This window comes from Ctenopharyngodon idella, chromosome 6 (genome assembly GCF_019924925.1).
Source record: "Ctenopharyngodon idella isolate HZGC_01 chromosome 6, HZGC01, whole genome shotgun sequence".
NCBI lineage: Eukaryota > Metazoa > Chordata > Actinopteri > Cypriniformes > Xenocyprididae > Ctenopharyngodon > Ctenopharyngodon idella.
Window position 1 is genome coordinate 19,436,667 of NC_067225.1, and position 26,983 is coordinate 19,463,649.

The window sequence follows — 26,983 nt, forward strand, 5'->3', positions numbered from 1 at the left end:
TAAAAGTAATTCAAATTAAATGACAAATAATTGCAAAGAAAACCAAAAAAGTCACAGTCATTAAACTCAGACATCACAATGGATGCACGGCACAGATTTAAAATGCTAAAAAGATGATAACTGAAGAAAAATGAATGGAATGGTAAAAAAAAAAAAAAAAAAAGGATGAAAAAAACCCCAAAAAGATGGAATAGCACAAGCAACAGATAGACCTACATCCATCAAAAGCTCTAGATTTAGAAGCTCTTGATTCACAAGACAAAACTGTTTGAAAATCTCAGGAAATACTGCTACTGAAAAAATGGAACAAAAACTTGACCTGCATAGCATCAATGAAAGCTTCCAATAAAAGCATTCTGACTGGTACAGCAGATGCCATACATGGCATTTTGAAATGTTCAGCAACGACATATCTGTTAAAGTATTTTTTTCTAAATCGTAAAACATAACACCTTTTCAGGCCTTTGTTTATTTTCTTCAATGTAAAGATACATACAGATTAAGAATTTTAGGGATTATAATTTAACTTTTTATCTATACAATATCCAATTAATCCTAACAATATTTCCACTTAAACATGCATAAGACAAATTGATGCACAAGCTATTATACAGTACATGATAAGCAAAACTATATTTTTGGCAAAGCAATGAATCTTTCACCGTCATTTCCAGTTATCTAATACATGACTGCAGAATGCTGGAGATTTGACTTCAGTATTTTAAACTAAACAGTATCATCATCATACTGTTTCAGTCCAAACTAAAGTAAAGTTGTGAAAATATTAATATAGTGAATCCAAAACGGTGCTGAATACTGAGTAGGGGTGTGACGAGACACTTGGCTCACATGACGAGACGAGACGAGACGAGGCAATTATCATATGCACTGAAATACAACATAAATACAAGCACTGTAAAAGGTTTTGCTCAACTTACTGGCTTCTCTCCTGTATGATTTCACAAAAGTCTCTTCAGAGCTTACAGTACATGAATTATGAGCTTCTAGAACTTCTGATTGAGGCTGTGTGTGACCTCCTAATTGAACTCCTTTCCACAAATTGAACATAGAAATAAAAACAGTATAAAGTATAAAGTCTTATTAAGTGCAAACAATAAGTGCAACCATAATCAAAGCACTCTCTCAATATTCAAAGAGACCAAAACAGAGACCAGAGCTAAGAGGTGGTTACAACTACACAGCCCAGCCTAAGATAGGTTTCATATTGGGAAAAAGGCTATTGTATGTAGCCTAATTTGTGCACATCGGGGAGCTCGCGTTTTATTTTCGTTTTAAATTCGCGATCATGCGTACTCTGCGTATATTGAGCGGCGGTGCTGAGCACGCATTCTACAAGATAAGACATTTATTAGATGCTTAGACTCTGTTGCACAACGAATCCTCCGCCATGGTCTCATCAGTCATCTCGTAATATTCTCTTTATGTGATCAGTGAACTGTGATTCCTGCTGCACTGTGTGCGACTCTGCAGCTGGTGCTGAATGAGCAGAGCAGAATAGTTTATAATTGCAGTGACCGTTATCCAACTGAATTAAATGTTTTTTATTTCTATAGAAAAAGCAAAACGACAGTGGAGGTGGTGCAGAGGTGGGCATATTCTATGCTAATTTCACCCTCACTCTCCGTCATGGCAATATCACGAGACAGCTTTTCACCTCGATGAGAAATCTCTTCATATTTTAATATAGTACAAGATCTCGTCACACCCTTAATACTGAGCACTATGGCACCTTAGGAAACAGAGACACTGAATTCTAGATAGAAAGGCTGATTTCCAGAGCAGACACATAAAGACAGAGCAGCATGGCAAAGCAGAGAGAACGATGGGAAATGGAGTCACACCTGACACAGACACGGAGAGCTCTTTACCGACGGTGGGCGTGGTGGCAGCACTCAGAGAGTTGGTGGAGGAGATGGAAGAGGTGCTCTCCGCACGGGCCAGCGGAGCCAGAGGAGGGGGGCTTGACGAGTGTACAGGGGGGCTGAACGGCCGATTCTGATAGGAAAAGCGGGGAAAAGGAAGAATAGACAGAGGGGACGTTAAGTAACAAAAGAGTAGGGGTTTGTCATTCTGGTCAGGTAATCAGGAGGAAATTTACTTAGAACATCTTGCGGTAGTGTTACTTGTGTTTTGTTTCACTAAATAATGAATTATATTTAATGAAAAATAAATATGTAGTAAATGTCAACTTTTAAGCTCGATCTGGTTTTCTGAGGAATGAGTTCTTACGCCCTATAAAGGTTTTTAAAATGACTTGGGTCATTAAAAGGTCAGTGAGTTTGTTGGGAACTAACAGGGACTGTAATAGTTACCATTTGAAAGTATTGTAATTTTTTTATGTTATCACGTACCACATCCCCTACGCTTGGTTTCCCAGGAGGCAGTTTGGGTCGTGAGGGTGGTCGAGGTGGGGGAGGGGGAGGGGGAGAGCTGCTGGTAGCCAATGGCGTAGAGGGGCGTGCAGGGGAGGAGGAGCCTGTGGAGCGAGAGTATTCCATTAAAGCAAAGCCATTCAAAGAGTAACATGCATCAAGCCCATTCAAGAGTTCTACCTAATTTGGATAAAGTGGTCCTACATTCAAAAAGTTATGATCAAAATAGCCTCACAAATCACCTATAGAAAGCCAGGATTGCTTAGAATTTATTATGAAAACTTTCACACTTTACTGTGGAAACAATGAAAACAAAAACATTATTTGTATCTTTGAAAATGAAGATGTTTACGGTATATAAAAATAGATGCATGACACCCCTGATTAGAGCACTGCCAAAACACGAAACCCAAAAATGTAGTAGTACCATTATGCGAGTAAGAGTGGTGAGACTGTACATGTCTATATATGGAAAATAATGAGGCAAAAAGTTGTCAGATACACTTCATCCCTCTTAATAAGAAGGCTCTTCTGTAAAAATCCTTATAACACGTTGGTGACTAGAGCAGAACGACTTGAAACTCAGACTTTATATGCATTTCCAATATACAGAAACTTTTGTTACTGCTTATTACCCAAGGGTATATTCTATAAATCAAAATGTGTTTATTCAATAACATGTATTTTTTTTATATTGGTGGTTGTCATTTTTTAAAGGATTAGTTCACCTAAAAATAAATACTGATCATTACACATCATTCAAACCTGAGCAAATGTCTTTCTTCAGTGACACACAGAAGGAGAAGTTTACCAGAATGCCTGAGCTGCTCTCATTCAAACCATGAAAGTGGATGAGGACCAGCAGTTGTCAAGCTCCAAAAAGGACCAAAAAGCATCATAAAAGAAGTCCACATGACTTGTGCTCTATATTTCAAGTATTCTGATTTTCCTTTGGGAAAATCTTACCTGATAGCCATGGTCATCATTCACTTTCAACACATGGAAAGACAAGCTTTCTGCTAATAACTCATTTTGTGCTCCACAGAAAAAGATCCTCATTTGGGTTTATAAAAGACATGTAGGTAAGTAAATGATGACAGAATGCTGATTTTCGGGTGAACTAAACTGGTCCGGTTGAAAGATTTATTTAGATCAGACTCACCACTTTCATTTTCACCTGTACCAGCTGAAGGGATGGGCCCTGGGGATGACACTACCGCCCTGTATGTAGGAGGTGGTGGAGGAGGAGGTGTCGAACGTGGTCCTTGACAAATCTCTTTGGGTGAAGTGCTGCTCTCACTGGGGTTCTCTTTTGATGGAATCTCGTCAGGGCTTTTCTTGTCCTCTTGGTTCAGAACCAAGGGCGGAGGGATTGTGCGTGCACTTGTCTCTACAGTGGATGGTGGGCTGTTGGTTGAGTCTGATCGGGTCTCCGTCAGAGGAGCACATGGTGAAAAGTCTGTAGTGGACTGAAAAAGATCATCCGGTGTCGGTGGGGGCGGGGCCTCTTCCACCGGAGGAGGCGGGACAGTTGGAGGAGAAGGAGTGGTGTCTTTGGGAACAGGTGGGACAGGTGGGGGGCTTTCCCTTTGTGACTCACTGGAAGGTGGAGAAGGTGCCAGCTCTGCAGGAGGTGGTGGAGATTTTGGTAAAGGAGGGTTCAGCTCCTCAGATGGAGGGGGTGATTTAGGTAATGGAGGTGCTGGGGGTGCTGGTTCTGCTGGGGGAGGCGGAGACAAGGGGAGTGGAGGTACTGGTTCTCCTCCTTCAGAGCGAGGAGGTCTTTCAGGTGACTCCTCATTGAAGCAGACCCACTTGTCTCCAACATCTTGACCAGGTTTGGGGGAGTCTTCTGGACCAAAGATGTTGTCCAGATCAGTTATAGAGGGCCTCTGTGAGGTCTGTCTTGAATTTTCCTCTTCTTTCTGTACATCTGCATCAGGTACCACACAGATATCATAAATACAGAGAAAAATTATAAGCAGGTCATAAACAGAAGGAAAGACAAACGAAAAGGCAAGGGATACAAGACAGAGTGCTAAAAAACAAGCACAAACACATACTTGTTTGGGGTCAGATATTGGTATAGACCAGGGGTGTCCAAACCTGCTCCTATCCTAGAAGGCCAACGCCCTGCAGAGTTTAGCTCCACATGCCCTAACACATCTGCCTGGAAGTTTCTAGTATGCCTCAAGACCTTTATTAGTTGGCTGAGGTGTGCTTAATTGGGACTGGCACTAAAATCTGCAGGACAGTGGCCCTTCAGGAGCAGGATTAGACACCCCTTTTATCTGAAGCCTTGGTGGTGGGGGATCTTACCGGTAGGCTCTGTAGCAGGAGATTCAATCGGAGGAGGGGAGGTCGGCACATTCTTAGGCGGAAGCGGAGGCAGAGCTGCAATGACATTAGTGCTGCTATGATAAGCTCTCACATACACCCCCCACCCCCCATAGGCCATGTCTCCATGCCCCACAGCACCATGCAAAGGCAAGGTCTCATTCAGGCAGTCAGGGACAACAGAGAAGGACTGTGGCATGGGATGAATAGCTCAGACTCTATGATAACACTTCACTCTCTGTGACCCAGTAATTCACACTACTTTCATATTATTTAGGATGTAACAATACTTTGTTAATTTATGTACGAGGATCACTTATTTGTTTAGTATGTATTTACCAGGGCTTGCACAGACTAGTCAATTAGTCTATAATTTCTATGATTAGTTCTCTAGTTCAAGGGTTTTCAAATTAGGGCCTGGGGACCGTCAGGGGGTCGCAAGGTTGCTTAGACGGCCATATAAAATTTGATAGAAAAAAGATTTTACTAGAGCTTTCAAAATCAACATGTTTATAAATTTTTTTTAAAACTGAACATACACCAAAGCTTATATCATTACTGTTTCATAAAGTTAGAAATAATTTCTTTTATTTTATTGACATTCTTAGTTTTTAACAATGAGAAATTTGTTTTATTATTATTATTATTTTAATGGTTTATTCATCTCAGATCAATCTACTAGTGACTAGAAAAAGTATACAGTACATAATACAAAGAAAATATTTTAATCTCTTCTTATGGCTTTAGTAAAATAACAACATAACATAACGCTTAATATGTTTATCACACAGTATAATAGGTCTTTTATATCAAAATATACAGCTGCATTTAAATTTGGAAGGTCGACTACTTCCTAGACTAGTCATCTAGTAAAAATAAGTAGTCATGCAAGCCCTAGTATTTACATATTTATGTAAATGTACACTCAGAGACATATCACTATTAGAAGGCCAAATTTTCATTTATAATCATAGCCTTAAGCTTAACTTCAGTCAGCTCACACATTCAGCTCAGTGTCATTTTGCTTTTTTGAAGCATAGGCACACATGAAAATAGGCCACGTTGAGTAAACCATCACCAAAAGACAGGAGTACAGGATGAGCTGGATGACTTTTAGGATTTTGATTGTTTTCATAACTAATGATTTGAGAAATTAGTAGGTTAATGGAGACTGCCAAAGGGGAAGATAAAATAAAAATCTGGAGGCAATCATGATTTTTCCATTCAGACGACCGTTCACTATTTTGGAACTTATGGGTTTATGATACCAGGATGATGGCAATCATGCCACACAAGCAATGACTTACTTCCTGTAGGAAAAGATCTTGCCAGTGAGGATTCTAGGTGTTGCTCAGGCAGGGGTGCACCCCAAACCTCAGGTTCCTCTATCACCGCTAATTTATGGAAGAGGACATGATACACAGTTGATGGGGAGCAGAATTAACAGCTGTGTGACTCACAGAGGAAGGAATCACCATGCAACACTTATCTATCCCTGAATCTGTCATAAATGGACTATAAATCTAATTGTTTTAATCTCAACTGCTGCAAAATGCAATTGAGTGGGTGGCAACACAACTAGTAAGCACTGATGGATGTTTTGTACTATAGTTCACATTACATAAAGCTAAAAACCAGTACAGTGATTATATAAGCATACAAACAGTACACTTAAATACTTAAAGCTGAAATATGAGCATCATCTTTATAACCTCTTTGAGTCTCCTGAAGACACATACTGTATATGACAGAAAAACGAATTTTTAATCAAGTGAATGAAGTAACACAAAGAATCTAGGCTGTGATCAGGTTCTACTGGATTGTGAATGGTTAAAATTCAGTGACCCTGTACATGACAGATCAACATCCATAGGTAGCACTAAGTATATGGTATACTGTACCTTCACTGGTCTTCTGCTCATCAAAGGCTGTCTCCAGCGGAGGGCCGAATAAGGCTGTTGCATCCTCTGGCACTGGAGATTTCTTATTACTGAAATGGAGGAGAATTAAGCCAGATTTGCATGACTCATCCACATAGACGCAGACTAGTCACATCCAGGCTGCAACTCTCAAATTTAATTATATAATCCATTTAGACTCACTTAAACAACTACAAATGTTTAAAAGACTTCAATACCACTCTAAGTTGCAACAAGCAGGGTTATATATATATATATATATATATATATATATATATATATATATATATAACCATAGTTTTGATTTAGAATGTAACTAGTTTTTATCTTAATTTGGTTTTTAGTTAACAAAATATTTTTTTCTTTTCTTGTCATATTTGTAATAGATTTTGTAAACAATAATAAAGTAAATATCTGACCAAAAATGTGTAAGTGTGCGTATAGATACCTAGCAGGCTCGAGAGTGGGCGCAGGTGCAGGCGCAGGCGCAGATGCAGGTGTTGGGGATGGGGCAGGAGCTGGTGCAGGCGTTGGAACAGCACGTCTCGGTCGTGCAATTTCTTCACCTGAGAATAACATCATGTTCATATGAACACAAATAAACTACACCTACTCCTACACATGCAAGCACACATCTATATTCACAAGACAATTCAATTCCAGACAACTATTTATTTTCAGATTTGAATAGACAGAGACAACAAACTCATAAACCCAAGAATAAATTGCATTAAGTGTACTTACTGGGGTTTCTTTTTGCCAGCCCCTGAAACAGACAGAAGGCCAAAACATTCATAAGACTAAAAGCTCATATAACACCATATCGCTCATCAGCTGAAAAGAGTGCATTGTGGGTAAATTTAATCAAGGGAATGGTGAGTCAAATTCAGACCGAGACAGTGCCTTGATGCCCTGTAAATTGCTGTTTCATAATGCATTCTACAGCTGACAGAAAATTCCTATGACTGAACAATCTTATCTGACTCACTGATACATTAGTAACAAATAACACTGTCATAAATGTTATTGCATCAGGTTCTCCATGGTGGATGTGAATTTCAAACAGAAGACCACAGCATTTGTTTTTCCTTTAAGTCAAAATGGCATTCTTTACACTAAAATGGGAGATAACAGATATCATACTGTATTTAGATTAAGAACATTTTAACATAGCTTATGCAAGGCTCAACGGCACACAGCCTACAAAATTAAAAAGGCATTTGCTTGATTTCCAAAGTAAGCATTTTTTGGTGTCTTTAGCACAAAAGTAAGCATTATTTCTATTCACATGGGCCCTTTATTTAGGTAGAAAAGACCAGATGAGGCAGAGAAAGTGAATAAGAGTATGTATGTGAATATGTAAGTATTAAATCTCTTTAAGTATCTAATGTTTAGTTCATTAAAATGATAACATGGGTATCTACAAAATTCAAAAGTTCTGCCTCTGTATGACTTCAACTGAATCATAAAGTGGTTCAAACACTGGTGAACAGAAAAATAATAGTAAAAGGCACTTACCGGGCTACGTCTCTGTGACCAGCAAAAAGGAAGAGAGAAGAGACACCTGGTCAGAAAGTGATAAATCAGTAATACAGACTTCGATCAAAAACAACCAGGGTGTGAATTAGACTCTACGTTCACCTTTATAATGTCCTTTTTAGTGATGATTTTCAATTAAAGATTCTTTAATCAGTTTTTTTGAGACATAATAAAGGCAGTGACAATTCAAGAGTGAATGACAATTCAGTTTTGATCTGTTAATTACATAAAACTATAATATAGCTTGAAAAGATATGGAATCTAGTGCAAATCAAGCGGAATATAGTCATATCAAGCGGAATATAGTCATATCAAGCACTTTTTTGATACTTTTATGGTCCTTTTTGAAGCTTAAAACCTTCAGTTAAAAGTTGAATGGCCTTTTGTTTTGGAAAAGGTATAGCATGAGGGTAAATTAAGACAATTGTCATTTTTAACAAGTAACTGTAGGGATAACAAACAAATCACAATAAAGTTGATCTTTGAACTGATCTTACTTTAGCACCATGATAAATAATCTAGAAGTCACATTTTTCAGATTTCAGCAATTCTTAAAAATGGCATTTATGCACGTATTGCCAACGTTGCACCTGTGCTGTGTTGCTTGTCTCAGCACTGTATAGTCTTCAGAGGATGTAAAAGCATAGAAATTATGTACTGCTCACTACAAAAAGATTTCAAAGATATGCGCTATACGGTGGGAAATTTTGTGGTCATGCATAAAACTCCTGGACCAAATTCATAGTTAGAACAGAAACGAACGGACAAGAAAGTTCATTTTCCTTGGACATCTATTCTGTCTCTCTCCAATTTAACCTCATTGTATTTATTTTTTCCTTGTTCTCCCTCCCTCATATGTGGATTAAGCCCAGGAACAAGGGCTCTGATTTCAGTCTGAGTGTGGCCCGTGAGTTCTGAGTGATTAGGATGATGTACCTGTGGCAAAGTCTAATCCTACAGGCTGTAGGCAATGGTCACCACCAATCAGAGCCAAGAATGGACATGCACAAAGATTGGCATGCAACCAAATGGTTTAATATAAGAGCTGGGCTGATGAATAAAGCTGGTGGCCCATTCATTCAAATAATAAACAGTAGAAAGGTGTTGAAGAGAAACATGCATAAACACCAGATGCAAAATGACATTATCTATCTATCATCTATAATGAAACTAGTACAAAGTATACACAGAACCATCAAACTTAACTTAAATTTTGTTTATTTTGTATCCTGTACATGGATTAACAGCACATAATAGTCTCAACGCATTTCTACAGTCTATTGCCTGTTTCACTATCCAATAGTCCATCCTTAAACATGCAAACTGACTCTAGATCAGTTCTTAATGGCATATTAAACACCAAGCATGCAAACTTCACCATGCCAAAAGAGAAAAGAAGATGCCACTCTAAAAGAGGATGACAAAGTATAAACAGCTTACCGGACTATTCCTCTATATCAGCCAGCATGAGAGTAAGGACAGATAGAAACAAACACACAGGCAGAAGAAAAGAGAGCATTATCTACATTAGTATAGTGCTGGTAAGCATGCACAAATATGTTACACATTAATTTAAGAGGAATGACAAGGCAGAAGTGTCTACAAACACAGACTACAGTATGATGCAACACTGTGCAAACCCACTGTCAATTTTTCTGTCAACCACAGATATGGCCTCCAGGCCAGCACATAATATATCTCAGCTAATGAAGAGATCAGTCAAACGTGACAACAGATCAAGATCTCAGTGAGTGACCTGAATGACTTTACTCATAGCTTGAGTGATCGCTACTAAAAATATTTTAAAAAATCAACCATTTAATAAGCACATTAAAGGAATATTTCACCTAAAATTTAAATGTTATCAATTACTCATGTGGTTCCAAAGTCGTATTTGATTTTATGTCCATGGAACACATAATATTATACACTACCATTCAAACGTTTGGGGTCTGTATTGTGTATGTTTTTGAAAGAAGCTGTTTACACTGCAAGTTTTAATGCACAGATCTGATCTTTTGACCATATTTAGACATGACTGGTATCTGTGTTTACATTAATCCCTGCCCAAAATGATTCTGTTGGTTTACTATGCGACATGGTTGACCCTCAGGTTTTGAATGCCTGTACTAAAATTATTTTATAATTGGCCATGATTATTTGCCAGCATGGATAAATTAAAAGCTGTCATGGATGTTTGCAGCACAAAATTTCACTGAATGGATATAGACCGGAAAATAACGGTAATTTTGTTATTTTAGTAGTGCAGTAATATTTCATTTATTTGAATGAATTTGAAGGAATTACGTGAGAGAGGGATTGTGAGTGTGAATTAACTGTGTGCGTCTGTATGTAATAGTGAAGCTTGTTAGTTTATTTACAAACACAGCAAAGTTATTACCTCATTGCTTAGAAATAGCTTATAATATAGCTTTCAGTAGCGAAGCTGTTTCATTTTAAAAATTCGTGGGGCAGAGGTTGAAAAACAGTTTCTATGCTCCTGAATGTTTCTGTGTGTGCACAATTTCAGTAAAAAAGCTATGAATTTTAGTGGGAGCGCTTACAGGCATGTTTAATTCATAATACCACATTAAAAAGATATCTTTGTGGCCAAATGTGTTGCCCTCACCTTGTGTTGGCTTGGAATTCCAAGGGGAATTGTTTAAAGGTACTTAGACGTAGGTCAAATGTCCAGATTTTGGATATGTATCTGATTTAAAACCACATTCGGAAGTGGCTCAGAACGTATGCGAAAAAAATCATATCTCATGTGGATTTTTGTGTTTACACATGTGCAACAAATTCCAATCTGTGTCAGATGTGAGTAAAAATATCAGATTTTTTTGTGCCAGTGTAAATGCAGCCGACTCCATTTATTTGATAAAATATACAGTAAAAACAGTAATATTGTGAAATATTATTACAAATATTATTAGTGTCACATGAAATCATTTAGAAATCATTCTGATATGCTGATTTTTTTTTTTTTTTTTTGCTCAAGAAACATTTATTATTATAAATGAAAAAAGTTGTGTTGCCTAATACTTTTGTGGAACGCCCGATACATTTTTTTTCAGGCTTCTTTGATGAAACTTCATAGTTAGCCTACGCAATTCAAACTTTGACGCTTCAAAAAGTTCATATAGATATCGGAAAACTAATCCATATGAATTGAGTGATTTAGTCCAAATTTTCTGAAGAGACTCGATCGCTTTTTATGATTAACAGACTTAATTTAGGCTTTTACTCCCATATAAACATTTATCAGCGAACATAAGCAGAAGCTCAACCGAACCGGAATGACGGGCGAGAACAACCAATGAGGTTCGTTCTCGTGTGTTACACAGCACGTCTGAGCTTCCGGAAGAGATTTGTTCTTGCGCGTCATTCAGGTTCGGTTGAGCTATTGCTTATGTTCGCTGATAGCTCAGAAATTGAGGACAGAAAGCTCTCAGATTTCATCCAAAAGATCTTCTTTTGCGTTCTGAAGATGAACCAAAGTATTATGGGTTTGGAACGATTATTGTTATAATTATTACGATTATTGTTGTTCTTTTTCATGCAACAACAATAAATGTGTATAGGGATGATGCATAATAAGGCACTGAATGACACTTGAAAGATATGGCAAAGGGATAACATTTTTAGATTAGCCACTACTTCGGTGTTTTCCCTAATACAAAACTATTGAACATCTTCAGAAAATGTATTAAAAATGCATACACAATGTATGGGCTCCTTTTTACGGTATTTGTTAAATTATTTTTGGAGCTTCACACTTCACAGCTCCAATTTTCATAATGAAAAAGCACTTCTTTTCATGGATTCCATAAAAGAAACGTCATATGGGTTTGTATCAAGTTTAGGGTGAATAAATGGCAACATTTTTGTGTCAAAAGTGGCTTGCTACATGTCAACATTCTGCCACACAGCTTGGAATTAAGACTGTCGAATGATCAAACAGGCTCTGAGCACACAGTGTTTCCCATGTGTAGCTTTATTAACTCTTGTTGGATGACTGCCCATATACAAGAGGCTTAATAAAGAAGCAAGGCTTATCAATAAAACATGAATACCAGCTGGAACCCAGCACCTGGCCGAGAGGTGTGCTATATTAAGAACCCCCATGCCTTTGTGCTCTGTTTTGCTCGACTGTAACTCCACCGTTACATTTATCTCTCCCTGCGTTCTGGATGGCTGGCTGGATGTGATATCTCCGCCCTGACTACTCAGGTGAAGTATAGTGGAGAATACAACAAGATGTATGAATTATCACTCTCCTCTGATGAAGTGAGAGAGAGCGCGATCACTATTGTATGGTTTCTGTTGTTCAACCTTTGCTCACACTTTCTGTTGAGTATTCATGGCTAATCCATCACCATGGTTACACACATACGCACAGGTTGCCATGGCAGAGGACGGGCATGTGACTGATGTTTAATTCATGAGTAAGGAATGCCAGGCGTTCCAATATACTGGACAAAGTGGATTTCAGTCACTGAGGTCTTAATAAGTCTGCTTAAAGTGTGTGTCATTTTTCGACGTTAAAATACAAAGAAAGTACAAGTAAGCTATTTGTAGGATGATTTTTCTAAGAAATTAACCATTAGCAGGGTATATAGCACAAAAATAATTTTCAAAATGTGCATAAAAAAGTATTTTTTGTTGACATTTACTGAATATACACTACTGTTTGTAAGTTTGGGGTCCTTAAAAAGTTTATCTCTTACCATCACAGGAAGTTTAGCTTTACCATGACAGGAATAAATTATATTTTAAAATATATTAAAATAAAAAATTATAAATTGTAGTAATAATTCACAATATTACTGTTTTTACTGTATTTTGAATGAAATAAATGCAGCTTTGGTGGGCATAAGAGACTTTCAGTAACATTTAAAAATCTTACCAACCCTGAACTTTTGAACATTCCTAGATGCTTATCATAAAAGTCATGTGACTTTGGATGGAAACTGTAGGCTTTTTCGAGGCTTTCGCAGCCAATTTTGAGCGACTGCAGTGTCTGACCTAGACGGCTTGTCTCGTTTTGCTCTTGCGATGGCACATGTGATCGTACGCCGGCTGCAGCGCCGATCAGTCGGATACATTTTCTAACCAGAATGCATTGCTTTTGACAGGTGGCAGCCGATCTTTGCGACGCCCCATAAAGTCGAACAAGCCTTGTATCTTTGTGGTGCTTTAATTCAAAGCTCTGTCTGCTTGAGCATTCTGTTCAGCCCAGCAAATGCAACAACACTGACTCAACCAATGGTATGAATTATGGGGCGGGGATATGTGTTTGTTCAACTAACAGCAGACAGGGGGTGTCACCTGTTTGAATACATTCAGAAAACTGCTTAAAGTTTGAATGTGGTTTAACATTTATTGAGCATACTGAGAGAGGAATTCATAGACGTGCAGATTCAAATTTAACTTTGGGAATAAGAGCTAATGAAAACCCCAGAAAAGATAATTACTTTGTGACAGCTAAAGACCAATCTGAGTGCCAATTAATTTCAGGAACAAAGCAGAACAAGAAAAGGCCCGGTAGGTGGTCCTGAGTTGTAGATCTGAGTAAGACTGATTGACAAGACACAAAAAAGGTTTTGAAAGCTCATTGACAGAGTTACATGTATCTGTGTGTGAATAATTTAGCGTGTAAGTTCTTCATGTGACACATTCTGGATGGGATGCCTGTGCTTTGTCAGTAGGCTTGCCGTACTATACAGCGGAGTCATTGTGCCCAGTTTCCAAGATGAATTATTGAGAGAGAACAGAGTGACAGTCTGAGAGACTCCGTCTGAAACTCCGACTCACTCTGACTGCAGATAACAACACGCTCGGTGAGTCAGATAAGACTCATCTACATCATATCTCATCTGAATGACCTCTGTCAGACGGACTTTAGATGACTTCACCGACAAGAAAAGTTTTTAAAAGTCAATGCTTCAGTTTGGAGAGATAATCTTTGTGGAATCTTCTTTAACCACGTAAAATGTACCATATACACTACCGTTCAAAAGTTTGGGGTTGGTATCAATTTTTAAATGTTATTTAAAAGAAGTCTCTTATGCTCACCAAGTCTGAATTTATTTGATCAGAAATATAAGTAAAACAGTAATATTGTGAAATATTATTGCAATTTAAAATAAATATTTAGATAAAAGTCATTTATTTCCCGAGATAGCAAAGTTGAATTTTCACCAGTCATTACTCCAGTCTTCAGTGTCACATGATCCTTCAGAAATCGTTCTAATATGCTGATTGGTGAAACATTTCAACAACGTTGAAAATGCTGTGCTGCTTAATATTTTTGTGGAAACCATGATAATTTTTTTCTGGATTCATTGACGAATTGAAACTTAGAAAGTTCAAAAGAACAGCATTTATTTGAAAAATTAATCTTTTGTAAGGTAAATTTTTAATGTATCTTGCTCATTTTAATAATGTTTTGCAAGATGAGTCTGTTTTGAGCCAGTGGAGAATAATTAGACAGGTGCTGCCGAAAGACATTTTTATCTCCTGAAGGCTGTATGTAGGGCACACAAACAAAGACTTTCTTGCACATGTTCAAGGTACACCTAAAAAATTCATTTAACACAGCTTTAACTAACAGGATGCAGCTATATAGTTTGCCGAAACTCAAAAATGTTTTTAGTGAAATGGCAGGTAGGCGTTTTTGGACTATTAAAATGGCAGGCAGCTCCATCTGAACTGCTCACGCTGCTCTCTCCAGTACCAGCCTCCACAGTGTGATAGCCTCACATTAACCACACATCTACAAACAAGGCTCCAAAAAAAACAAGACATTTCTACTGTAAGCAAGTTTGGCTTGTGGCTTTTGTGATCATGTGACTATTAAATTGAGTTGAAAAGGTTAATAAAGAACCTAAAGCACTTCCTCCATTTCATAAGCCTACTTATTCAGTACAACAAGCTGTTTCCTGTCCTTAATGACAGAAACACTAAGTGTCTCTCAAACTTCTTCATGCCCTGAGAGTTACTGTCAGCATAAACCAGAAGAAGCAGTGATCTTGACCTTACTCACATTACATCAATATAACAGCCAATAATAATAATAATAATAATAATAACAAAAAAAGCATAGATTCATAGAAGTACCATGGAATACTAGATTTATCAACATAATACAGGGTACAACAAGGCGAAAAGCGCACCAGGGTAAAAGGTGCATTTGTTTTTATTCTCCTCTAAACCGCTAGATGGCACAAAACTTGCCGCAGCACTTTCTCAAACATCCACGTCTCAAGATGCTTGTGGAAATGTGGCTGATTCTTAACGCAATAGCGGGCAGCAGAGCAAAGATAAATCTGTGCCAAATTGATCTAATATTTATTGTTTTTTTTAAATGTTATAGATTCAAGTAGCAAATGAAAATTGCTAAAATGACCAAATCTATTTTGAGACAAAATTCTTGTTAATGATTTTCAGTTTTGTTCAAGGTAATTAAATCAACAATTTTATTAATAACTGAAGAATATGTAAAAGTGTGTTATTTGGAGTAAAATGCACCTCTGCTGTTGGGGATAAAGGCACAATAATTAACATCTTGACTTTTCCATTTGGTGGCATGACATGGTTAGATTCAGATGTTTAATATCATTTATTAAGTTGGGTGTCCACCTTAGAGATAACCACATTTATGGGGAAACCATATGATATTTAAAAATATGATATTAATCATATATACTAAAATATATTTATTGTTACTACTGTAAAGCCATATTACATTTTCATGGATTCTCCTTCAAAGCTTTCAGAATCTTTAGTCTTTAAATATTTATTTTCTGTTTTTTAAAATGAACATATTTTAATGACAGTATACAGTATTTATGAAACAAAAATACATTTCCTTTATTTATCAAAATAAACAGAAAATAGTACAAACTTTAGTGAAGTGACTGTTTTTAAACAAGTATTAACTTAGATATTATGCAAAACATTGCTTTAACTAAAGTATTTGTATCGATAATGGGGACGTTTTGCCTCATGCCTGAGCCTTTTCTTAAGGTGTGCCTTTAGCCCCATTGTACCCTATATAAAAGCATCACTCTACCATGGTACGTTCACAGTATTATTATTTTTTTTTTGTAAGGGATCTCCAAATTAGTTCAAAGTACAAAACCATTAACACATGGCAAAATATTCTCTTCTATGTTAAGTTTAAGGAAGAAAAAGTGACAAGAAATGACATCATAAGCTTAGGATGCATGGGTAACATTGGCTGGACTCACCAGAGGCGAGGGAGACAGAGCTAAGTTGCCTATGGAGGCTTTTAATTCATCTACCGAGGGAGCTGCAAAGTTAGCGTCTGCTGGCAGGGGTTTGATTTTGATCTTAAACTTTTTGCGGTGGTCCTCCTCTTCTTCAGACTCACTGGAGGAGAAAAAGTGAGTCTTCTCTTTGGGGGCTGGTGGAGGGCTGTTAAGGGATCAGTTGTAAATTGCCATGATTACAACAGTGGAAGAATTTTATAGACCTTACACAGGGAATCTGTTGAGAATGAAAAATCAGAAAAAAATTGGTTGTAAAAACTACAAGTACAAAACTTTAAAAACGCACTGAACAGATTGTACATTTATACCTCACAGCTTTGTTTTTCTTCACAAAAAATTATTATAATTCTTTAAAGAAAATTAAATAATAAAATTTTTTATTGTTTATTGTCAAAATTCAATTATTCAAAATTTAATCACAACAATTTATGGCTCAGTTAAAGGATATCTCCCTCTTCCTCATCTGGCCTGATGCTATATCCTTCTTCATCTACCTCAGGCGAGTTCTGCAAAAGAAAAGAACTGAAGTGAGATTTTATTACAGAAGCAGTAGTATTATTTAATAGTTTAAATAGCCATTAATGTAGTAGGCTTGAGCTGTCATATGCTTTACTGAGTATCATCAGGCTCTTGAAAGACGAACTCACATATCTCTCCCAATCAATCTCCCCGTAGAAGCCATTTGGAGCTCCATTTGTCTTTTTCTGTGGCTGAGCAAATCAAAACACAAATTTAGTAACATCATTAAGATTCAATGAGATTTAGATTAGATGGGTTTGGCCTATTTAGGTGTGTCGCTGAGGGAATCTACAGATGCTTAGTGTGTATTCACTTCTAGCTAAATGACTATTCTGTCTATATATTCAGTACCGATTCAGTCTCTTGGAGTTCCTGTGTCACGGTCATCCATCATAAACAAAATAAAGACATCATTTGAATTATTTTCCACCATTTCAAATTATCTTGAATTCAAAAAAGGCTTCACATGAAAAAAAAAACTTGCTTATATTAACACTGATTATCTGATGCATTAAAACAAGGGCTGTCAATCTATTCAAATATCGAATGACACCAACAGTTTTTGCATTAACATTTTTATGAATCACTGTGCTTCACTTGTAGGTAAATATTTCCCTTGTTGATCTTCAATGTTAATAAAATTTTACTATACAAAGAATGCAAATAATTTTACTTTTGTTAAATCCCATCAAGGCTTATTTTATAGTTAAATTACCCATAAAAAAAGGTCTTTTCTCATAATTTACTGATAAACGGGTGGCCTTCTAGGCTCTTCAGCACATGTGTGCTTGAGTTTCTGCTTTAATTAGCTTCAATTAGCTCATATTTAAATCACTCAGTTCTCAAAATTCACAAAGAACCAAATTATTTGAACACACATGTTGAATAAATATATTTAATTAACTGCATATGTTAATGCATCAACTTTTGCAGCCCTAATTAAAATAAACATTGATTCAAATTCCAAAATACAAATAATAGTAAATTTGGCTCTTGAAATGATTCTGCAAGTTAAGAGGTACTTACTCCACCATCTCTGTCTGGTGACCCCCTAAAAACAGAGAACACAAAAGAAAGAGACAAAGAGGTCTTTAATGCCCACTTAACATGCAAGCCTCTCTTATTTCAACTCAAGCACAGAAGCAATTAGCCAGGCTTCGCTCTGAGGCACAGAAACACCTGTGTTGGGCCTCAAACAGACACACTCTCAAAACAGACATCATCTATTCATCTACAAGCCTTTTCACACCCAGGGGACAGTGATTCAAAGCATGCAAGCAGCAAATTTTTGATGAGTTTGAGAGAGAACTCCATCAGCCTGCCTTTGGAAGCACAGCTATTGCTCTAAGTTTATTAACCCTGTAAAGCCTGATAAATGAAATAATAGTCAGAAAAATCATTCCTCGTATGTGTAAACATACCTGGCAATAAAGCTCTTTCTGATTCTGATTAATAGAACAATTTATTGAACCTTTAGGCAAAATCTTAAGAAAAGTTTTGATCATGTTGATAATTTAGAGGTGTTAGAAATTTGTGTATCAAATGTACAGTAGGCTTTCTATGGTTATTACTGGTATATAAATTAGTCAAACTTACGTAGAGTCAGTGTCCTTTTCTTTCTTCCGTATCCCGAAGGCCTTCCTGGTGCGTTTTTTCAATCCTGTGGTGTGCAGAGAGATCTCTTAGTGGTCTGATTTGATATGGCTCAAAAAGTCACAAAAACACAGTATAGCCTCAGAGAAACAGACACATGGCATTGGATGAATTTACTAATGTGCTGTAACTGTAGGTGTGTGTATCTGTGTGCCTGTGTGTGAATGTAGGTGGGTGGATGTTTGTAAAAAAGAAAACGTTCAAACGGCTTATGTCCAAAGACCTATGACATTTCAGATCAAACGATGAACAGAATCCATTATTGAATCACACTGCCGACTGCTGATTCAAAATTGATTTCGGCATCACAAATATCAAAGATAGAAAGCATTAGCATTTAGCAAATTCACAAAATGACAAAATAAAAAAACTCAGTCATTTGGCATCTCCTTTAAGAGTCAATTTTTTTTGACAAGATCTTTATTCTAGAAAAAATATATACACATTTTTTTTTCCAATAATCATTGTCACAATGAAGTTGATCAAAACTTCAGTTTCAAATTATGCGCAATTTGGGATATCACATAAAAACTGCTGGATGGAAAAGGCAAGATGCACATACACATACATTCTAAAAATGTGCATTAAAAAAACGTATGCGCCCAACTGAGAAGGATACATTTTTTTTTTTTTTATCCGATAAGTAGACATGAGCATGAACTACGATGAAAACACATTTACAGAATAAATCACATGACTTTGCCTCAACAGTGGATAACTGGACTAACCAGTGGAACAATTTCATTGCACAGCATCTCAAATGTTGGTTTGATCATTCTGAAATGCTTGAGCCAAAATCTGTCATCAGAATGATTTGGTATAATGACCTCCCAGAAGCATCACACAAGATTGCATTCCCAAATATCAGGCATCCAAATGCAAGATAACATGGCAGTGTTTATTATGTTGCATCTGATGTAGGAAAAAAGAGCAACTGTGGCTTCTCTGATTGCAGCAACTTCCATTTTTATCACAGATATTTTGCGCCAATTTCCCAGGAAGTGACGATTTTGTTCTCTTGAACACATGGGATGGAAACGCTGGTTTATTTGCAAATGTTTTATGTGATATGATAATTTTGGGCCCAAGTTAAATTCGCAACTTTGATTGGAAACACATCTATTGACTTTAAATTAGAATATTTTTTGTGAATTCTGTCCTCCAAAATTAAAATGACATTAACATATGACAGTGTGTTTTTATTATGTTCACTTCTTCATCCTAAAAAAATCATGATTAAGCAAGGTTCAACTATATTATGAATTTAAATTAGTCTTTAGGGTTGAACTGTGTTATCAGGACAAGAGTCTATTTCAGATTGAAGTTCTCACGTTCATATGAGCGATTTAAATGTTGCCGTTTTATGCTCATTTTTTATTATCATAAATAATTTTTGTTAATGGAATTACAATTTCTGTATGCCACAGCATTACGTTTATATATTTAGTCTTTCCATTTTTGATGATGTTTTGTCTTTTCATAACACTGATGGTGGGTTCAGAGCTGTTTTTGTAGCCAAGACTTCAATGTAAATATCTATACAGCAACTGACTTTCAAAAATAACCCCACACTGATAAATATTCTCTGGAGTAAAATAAATCACAGTCTCCATATAATTAACACAGCCAAAACATCCTCAAACCCAAGTTACAGTAAATAAATACCCATAAAGTCATGTGGACATGAGGACATGATTGTGCAGCAGGGAGCACGTCTGCCTCACAGCTATTGGGCCTGCAGGACTCTGAGTCAGGCTTCGATCCAGTTAAGCCTCTGCAGTGACAGGGAGCTCCAACATGGCGGATGGCATTATTGATCTTTAAAAAATATTTCCTAACACATCCACAGGCTCAAACGCTGCTGTCTGGCTGAGGGCGAGAACAGAATCTATTTCTCAGAGCCATCAGAGAAATTCCCAGACATTGCCTTTCCACGTCTATGTTTTCAGTGTCCTTACATGTTCCTGTTCTTGATACATTTCTTCAAAGTAACTGTTCCTTTTGTCTGATTAAAAACAAGTCAGTCATGATAGCTAAGAAGGAGCAAATGTACAGAGAGTTCACAGTGCAGAGGACGTTTAGTGAAGTGTGCTACAAAGAGACAAACATTGAAGAAAAAATACACTAAATTTAATACCAGGAAACTAGCCATTCTACTTTGTGCACTTGAACTAGCCGTAAAGTGATGACTCAAAAGCTTGACAGAGTTGTGCTGTTTGAGCACATAATTAAATATACAAAATATACTAAATATTAAAACATACAAATCTCCAGAGGTTAAGTGTTGGAGACTGATGTGAAAACAAACTGACAGCTGCATTCACAGATCTGCTCTGTAAAGGGAATTAAACAGGTTAAGGCAAGACTTAAAAATGGACAAGTCTTTTGAATATCTTTTGAATTAGCTTTTTATGTTTGTGTCTTGTTTATAAAAAACGATATCTAATGTTTTTTCTAATTGTAAAAACAAAACAGAAAAATAACAGTAATGTATTGCAGTAATGTGTTATAAATATCACACACACACAAATTATTTAAATAATTAAAAATATATGTTTTTGCTTAAATGGCTGATGGGTCTTCCAGATAGAAATAGATACAATAGAACAATAACAAAAGAACAAAAATAAGAAACAATGGCAGCAAAATGTTTTGTGCAGCTTTCATAATATTAGAGTGGCCTTAAAAAGGTAATAAGGTTACCAGTTAAGGACATTCTCTTTATACTGGTTTTTATGTCTTTGTATACCTTAAAGGGGACATCAGATGCCAATTTTCCACAAGTTAGTATTATTCTTTAGGGTCTTCATGAAAAGTCTATAACATACTTTGATTAAAATTTCTGAATGGTTGTGTAAAAAAAACACCCTTTTACCTTGTCAAAAACAGCTCTGTTCACAGCGAGCCGTTTCGGTGCATGTCCCTTTAAATGATAATGAGCTTCTGTTCACCCCACCCCTATCTTCCGTGAGCGGGCTGTAAACACTATTTGGCAGGTATTGCATTGAACTCACCGTTCTTATTTATGCAGTTATAAATGCTCAAAAACGATTAAAATACATTTGAAAATTACTTGTTAGTCATTAACACCTTTATAAACCTTACTGTAGTGTTACCATGTTATCTTTACATAAAATGTACAGTTTGTAATAAGACAATCGCCTTAATGCATTGTTCATTATAAACGTGCAGTTATGAATTACAGTGAGAAGGTTCTAAATAGGAATGACGACATATATGTTTGTTCGACTGTATTATTTTGATAATGAACAAGCTTCAATGTCACGTTTGCAGTGCTTTGTTGGGTGCGTGAGGCGCCGGCGCGATCAAGCAGCAGTCTTTGCAGGGGACTTGCTCATCGTCATGGCAACGGTTCGTGGCCAGGTCAGATTACGTAAGAGTTTGTTGTCGTTTGTTGGAAAATCATACCAAACTGCTCAGACTTTCCCTGACCCAACAAGCGCTGATTAAACATATTCTGCGCGGTGGCGAAACAATGGCGGACTGTCTGTTTACAGCTCATTCAGGGCGGGTCTATGCTAAAACGGCAGTGTCCGTCAAGAGTCGTGGAAGGGGCCTGTGCAAATTTACATCGCTTTGCCAAGAATCTGTGAACGGCTTGTTCTGACAAAGTGCTTATGATTTGTGGGGATTAAAAAAAAAGCACTGTGTGGATTTTTATCATTATAGGGTGGATGTGTAGACACACTGCCAACACACATTTATGTGTACACATTTAAGTGAATTTTGCATCCGATGTCCCCTTTAACATTCTGGCATGTGTCGACTCCGTTTCAAATCATTTGTCCCTTATAGAACAGTTTTGAAATTAATCAGGCTTAGATATTTAGCAATATGATTGCATTAAGTGGACAATTACCTAATCTGGATCTTCTGGTAGAGTACGGTATGTGAGTCTTTATAATGCTACAGAAGAAATCCAGCAGTTCTGCCTTTCAGGGTGGATAGATTAATAATATGTTTATATTCAAAGAGCTCTTGAAGCAGGTTTTAAAGCAAATAATATTTTATGTAATTAGTGGTTAGGTTGTTTTACACTATTTTAAGAAGGAAATAATTGTTTTGCTATGAACATGGTGGAACATGGCTGTTCATTCTGGCCAAAATTCAAGATAAACATTTCCAGGCTCATTAAAGGGTCTAAATTTAATGAAAACAGAGCCCACTATTACAAAAAAGAACTGCAGAGGTATCATGGTACAATCGTGGCATCAAATTATAGTGACATACTTTGGTACAGTGTTTCTCAACTGGTGGGTCGCGATTCACGAACCAAAACCAAAATGATTGCAAAACCATTTTGAGTGGGTCGCAAAGTATGCAGTCAAAGAAATAACATGTTTTGTACGCTGTATATCACTTCACTACTGTATAGTGAAAGAGCAAAACAAATTACGAGCATGCAAAGTTGTAGTCACGTTGGATTTGCATGCGGTATGATGTTATATATTCTATTCAGCAAGATCAGTGTTCATATGTTTCATTTACAGTTCATGTTATTATTGTTTATTTACTATGGTAACTGTTGTTCCCTTAACCACCAAATACCACTTAATTTTCACTTTGTATTATTATTGCATATTTTTAAATGACTGCTGTGGCTCATTCCAACTTACTAACTTTATTGTATTAACAAAATTTAGTTTGGGCCTGCTGTTTAATCGCCTTACCTTATACTGTTTATTCATTAGTATTAGTTATAATCTTACAATTTATCTGCATGATAAGTAAAGTGGGACAGTACTTGTATAAAGTATATATATGTATATGTGTGTATAAATATAATATATATAAAATGGGTGGCGGCATAATGACCATGGGAAAATGTGGGTCCCATGGTCAAACCAGTTGAGAGCCACTGCTTTGATATATATACCATATCACTAAATAGTTATCGTTTTCTCATACCATAGTACTTCCCAAAACATGCTACTCTTTGTTACTTCTTTTTTAGTGCAACATTAAAAGAGTTTAAAAAGCACTGCTGTGTCATCTTTGGTTCACAAGGATCAAGTTCTTTCAAGCTTTAAATCTGAACCCTGACATATCACAATTTCACCTAAATCCACATACTGGCAAACACAGAAGCAACTACAGTATATCAGCACAATTCCTTATGCATTTGAGCTAGCTGCTAAAGCAGCTTACGGTCTCTGCAAACACACAAACCCCAGCTTGGTTACACATTCCATATGAGCTAACCCCCATGAGATGGCTTGAGTCCATTTTTTGACAACAGGGATTTCTAAACACAGAATAACACTAATTAATGGCTTTGAAAATAATAGCTTCCGTATGGAAGCATGATGACGGAAGTGGTAACGTGATTACCAGGAGCTAACTCATGGAGTGAAGGCCAGAGAAAATGACAGCAACAACCATCCAGGGACACCACTTAAGCAAACAGGAAAAGTGAAGACGATGTGAAAATAAAGATACATGGTATTTAGGGCTTTAGAGACTACAGAAAAAAAAACAGCAGTGGTTAAAAGCAACAAAGCTTAATTGTCAGTGAAAAAGTTGGCAAGACTGTAGGTGCCACAAGAGCTGGTATTCATCTGTGACATGAGTGCAACTCATGTTTCAGCAAGATAATAGTGTTCTTCTTTCTGCTATTATGGCCAAGAAATGTTTTTAAGAGCTCTCCAAGGTTTTTACTCAACAGAAACTACTGTAAATGCTAGAGACATGGAAATACTTTATCACAAAGAACTCATGTCCAGACTACAAAGTACATATGACGTCACATAAAGTGCACTGGAAAAACAAAACTGAGGAAATTACTAAATGGAAATTATTGATTAGCAGCATAAGTGTTTATTTGTTAGTCCATCCTTTATGAATATATACAGTATGAATTGAAAATCTGTGCCTCTAAAGAAGAGAATATCCAGCAAGGCAAAAACATTGTGCAATAGTTTTATTAACAGTATAACAATTTACCACACACACACACACACACACACACACACACACACACACACACACACAAATAAAATGCAGATAGAAGGTGAGATACTCATTTAAAGCACCAATATGTGTACTTGAAACTGCACTGCAGAAAAATGTGCATAATTTACTGTGCCCTGTACATTCTGTAACAGTGCACAAATTCAAGGGCCCTTGTTGTCTATTTTGCCATTTTACCTTAAATGTCCACTAGTTTCGAGTACAAAATGTGGACCAAATAGCCTACTCTTTTCCTTGGGTCCAGGTGGCTTCACTGTATGCCATGTGCTCAAAAGACCAGCACACACACTCATACACTCTCATCCAAACAGAAGCAGCTAAATGACTGCACATACTCAAAAGACACTCTGCTTGAAATCCCAACCCCCTCGGAGGAAAAACGTCCACCACAAGGGGAAACTGGGTCAGGAGAAGAACGGCCTGTGCTCATCGTTAAAACAAAGTAAACGATGAGACAGAAGATTGTTTTAGAAAACAGAGGCATTTTGGAGAACCAGAAAGACAATACTAAAAGCACGATTGAGTTGTGACACAGATCGGGTGAAGGGAAAATCCTTCAAAATGAAAATTCTGCCATCATTTTTTTTTTTTTGTGGAACACAAAGATGATGTTTAGCAGAATGCTGCTCTTTTCCGAGGTTCTGGGATTGTCAAGTATGGGCCCTGTGGGACCCGGCACAAATCTCGCAGGAGCAGGCTGTTTTACCTTTGCTGGGATGGGAGTGGGCGGTCAAAAATATAGGATGGGTCCCAGAATTTGGGGCGTAACAAAGAAAAAGAAAGAGAATGGGTGTTTGTGCTCTTGAGATAGTCAAAGGTTTCTCTTTACAACATATTTTTGCAGCGTTGAGCAATATAGCCAATCACAAACATATCTGTTGATTTTATGAACGCAATGGCCAATCAGACGTGTCTAAGTTATAATCCACTCATTGCTCAGAATGCTGGAGATTTGTAGTTCTGCACTCTTGCAAATCCTCTTGTTATAAGTTAACTTATAACCAACAAAGTGTAGACATTATGTAAAGGCAATGGTTATTTATTATTCGAATTGGCTACCATGCCAAATACAGTATGCATGCTTTCCTGTTCAAATTATAGTGGTTTGTGAATGTAGCCTCTTAATAACAAATAATTTATCAGAAGTGTTTATGCAGGGATATGTAGGTTGTTGCTAGGCGACATGTAACTTGAAACTATTCATGACTTTCTATTTAAATGTTTTTTTTTTTTTTTAAAGAGGAAGCGCATCTCCTTAGCCTTAGCCTGGAGTTGGTTCACCCTCCGCCTATGACCCTAACGTTTGTGTACATTTTTCACAATATCTACAAGCTGTGACAGAACGTTTGCAGGGTGCAGGCGGGAGTGGATACGAACATTGCGGGTGTGGGTGGAAGTGGATCACATGTTGCGGGAGCGGGCAGTAATGGTCAGAAATTCAACGGGAGCGGGAAGGATTGAGATCACAGTCCTGTGCAGGGCTCTACTGTCAAGCTTCAAAAAGGACACAAAAGCATCATAAAACTTGTGTGCTATATTACAAGTCTTCTGAAGTTATATGATAGCTTTATGTGATGAACAGATTGAAAATGTTATCAATAACCCCTTTTGCATTCAATAATAAATGACACCATGAAATACATAAATTTGAATGACATTAACTATTACAGCACAGTGAAAAAACTGTTATCATCAAGGGCAGAAAAGGGCAGAAAACTATCAAGTCTCATTAAAATGTCTACATCAGCATCCAAATGGCTGTATTATCGCAGCAGCTATCACAAACAAGGGCATTTCCGTCATAAACATAAACTCATGAACATCAGCAACTTCAGAGGAAGAACATTAAGGGAGTCCAGTCCAGTTGCTACTAGTATTCAGCAGGGGATAAAGAGGAAAAAACAAGAGAAACTAAGATAAATCTGCCGGGTTTTTAATTCTAATATATTACTGCCAGAGGTAACATGGCAGATTTACTTAGACAGGGATTAATGCTTAACAATCGGTTCATCTGGACAGAGTCGAGCCATCACACTGTGAGAAGAGATCAGAGAGCATAAGCAATAATCTTAAAACTCTTTCTGTAATGATCCACACAGCTACAATGGCCCCAACATGATCCCCTGAATCATGGCGTTAGTGTTGATCTTAATCTGAGAAAATTCATTAACAAATCTGAAGACAGATGGCTACATTTATAGCCAGATCCAATCTTGAGGTTCCAGAAAAAAATACAGAACACAAAAATAAAACAGCAATAACCTCTTGAGAGAAATTATACTCAGTTGGTGACTTTAAGCAGCAGGTAAGTTACATAATAAAATGACTGACTATT

At 36.9% G+C, this 26,983-nt stretch overlaps 1 protein-coding gene across 1 annotated transcript in view; it reads right to left on the reverse strand.

Annotated features, from left to right (window-relative positions):
• sgip1a (SH3GL interacting endocytic adaptor 1a) overlaps window positions 1-26,983 on the reverse strand; it is a 60,709-nt gene that overhangs the window by 13,360 nt on the left and 20,366 nt on the right. The window contains 16 exon segments of the mRNA XM_051896303.1: window positions 1,863-2,016; window positions 2,373-2,497; window positions 3,556-4,326; window positions 4,713-4,787; window positions 6,038-6,124; window positions 6,632-6,720; window positions 7,098-7,215; window positions 7,394-7,415; window positions 8,168-8,179; window positions 9,629-9,640; window positions 16,444-16,622; window positions 16,934-16,991; window positions 17,133-17,195; window positions 17,356-17,376; window positions 18,031-18,055; window positions 18,601-18,664. Coding sequence (XP_051752263.1) covers window positions 1,863-2,016; window positions 2,373-2,497; window positions 3,556-4,326; window positions 4,713-4,787; window positions 6,038-6,124; window positions 6,632-6,720; window positions 7,098-7,215; window positions 7,394-7,415; window positions 8,168-8,179; window positions 9,629-9,640; window positions 16,444-16,622; window positions 16,934-16,991; window positions 17,133-17,195; window positions 17,356-17,376; window positions 18,031-18,055; window positions 18,601-18,664 — 1,875 coding nt within the window.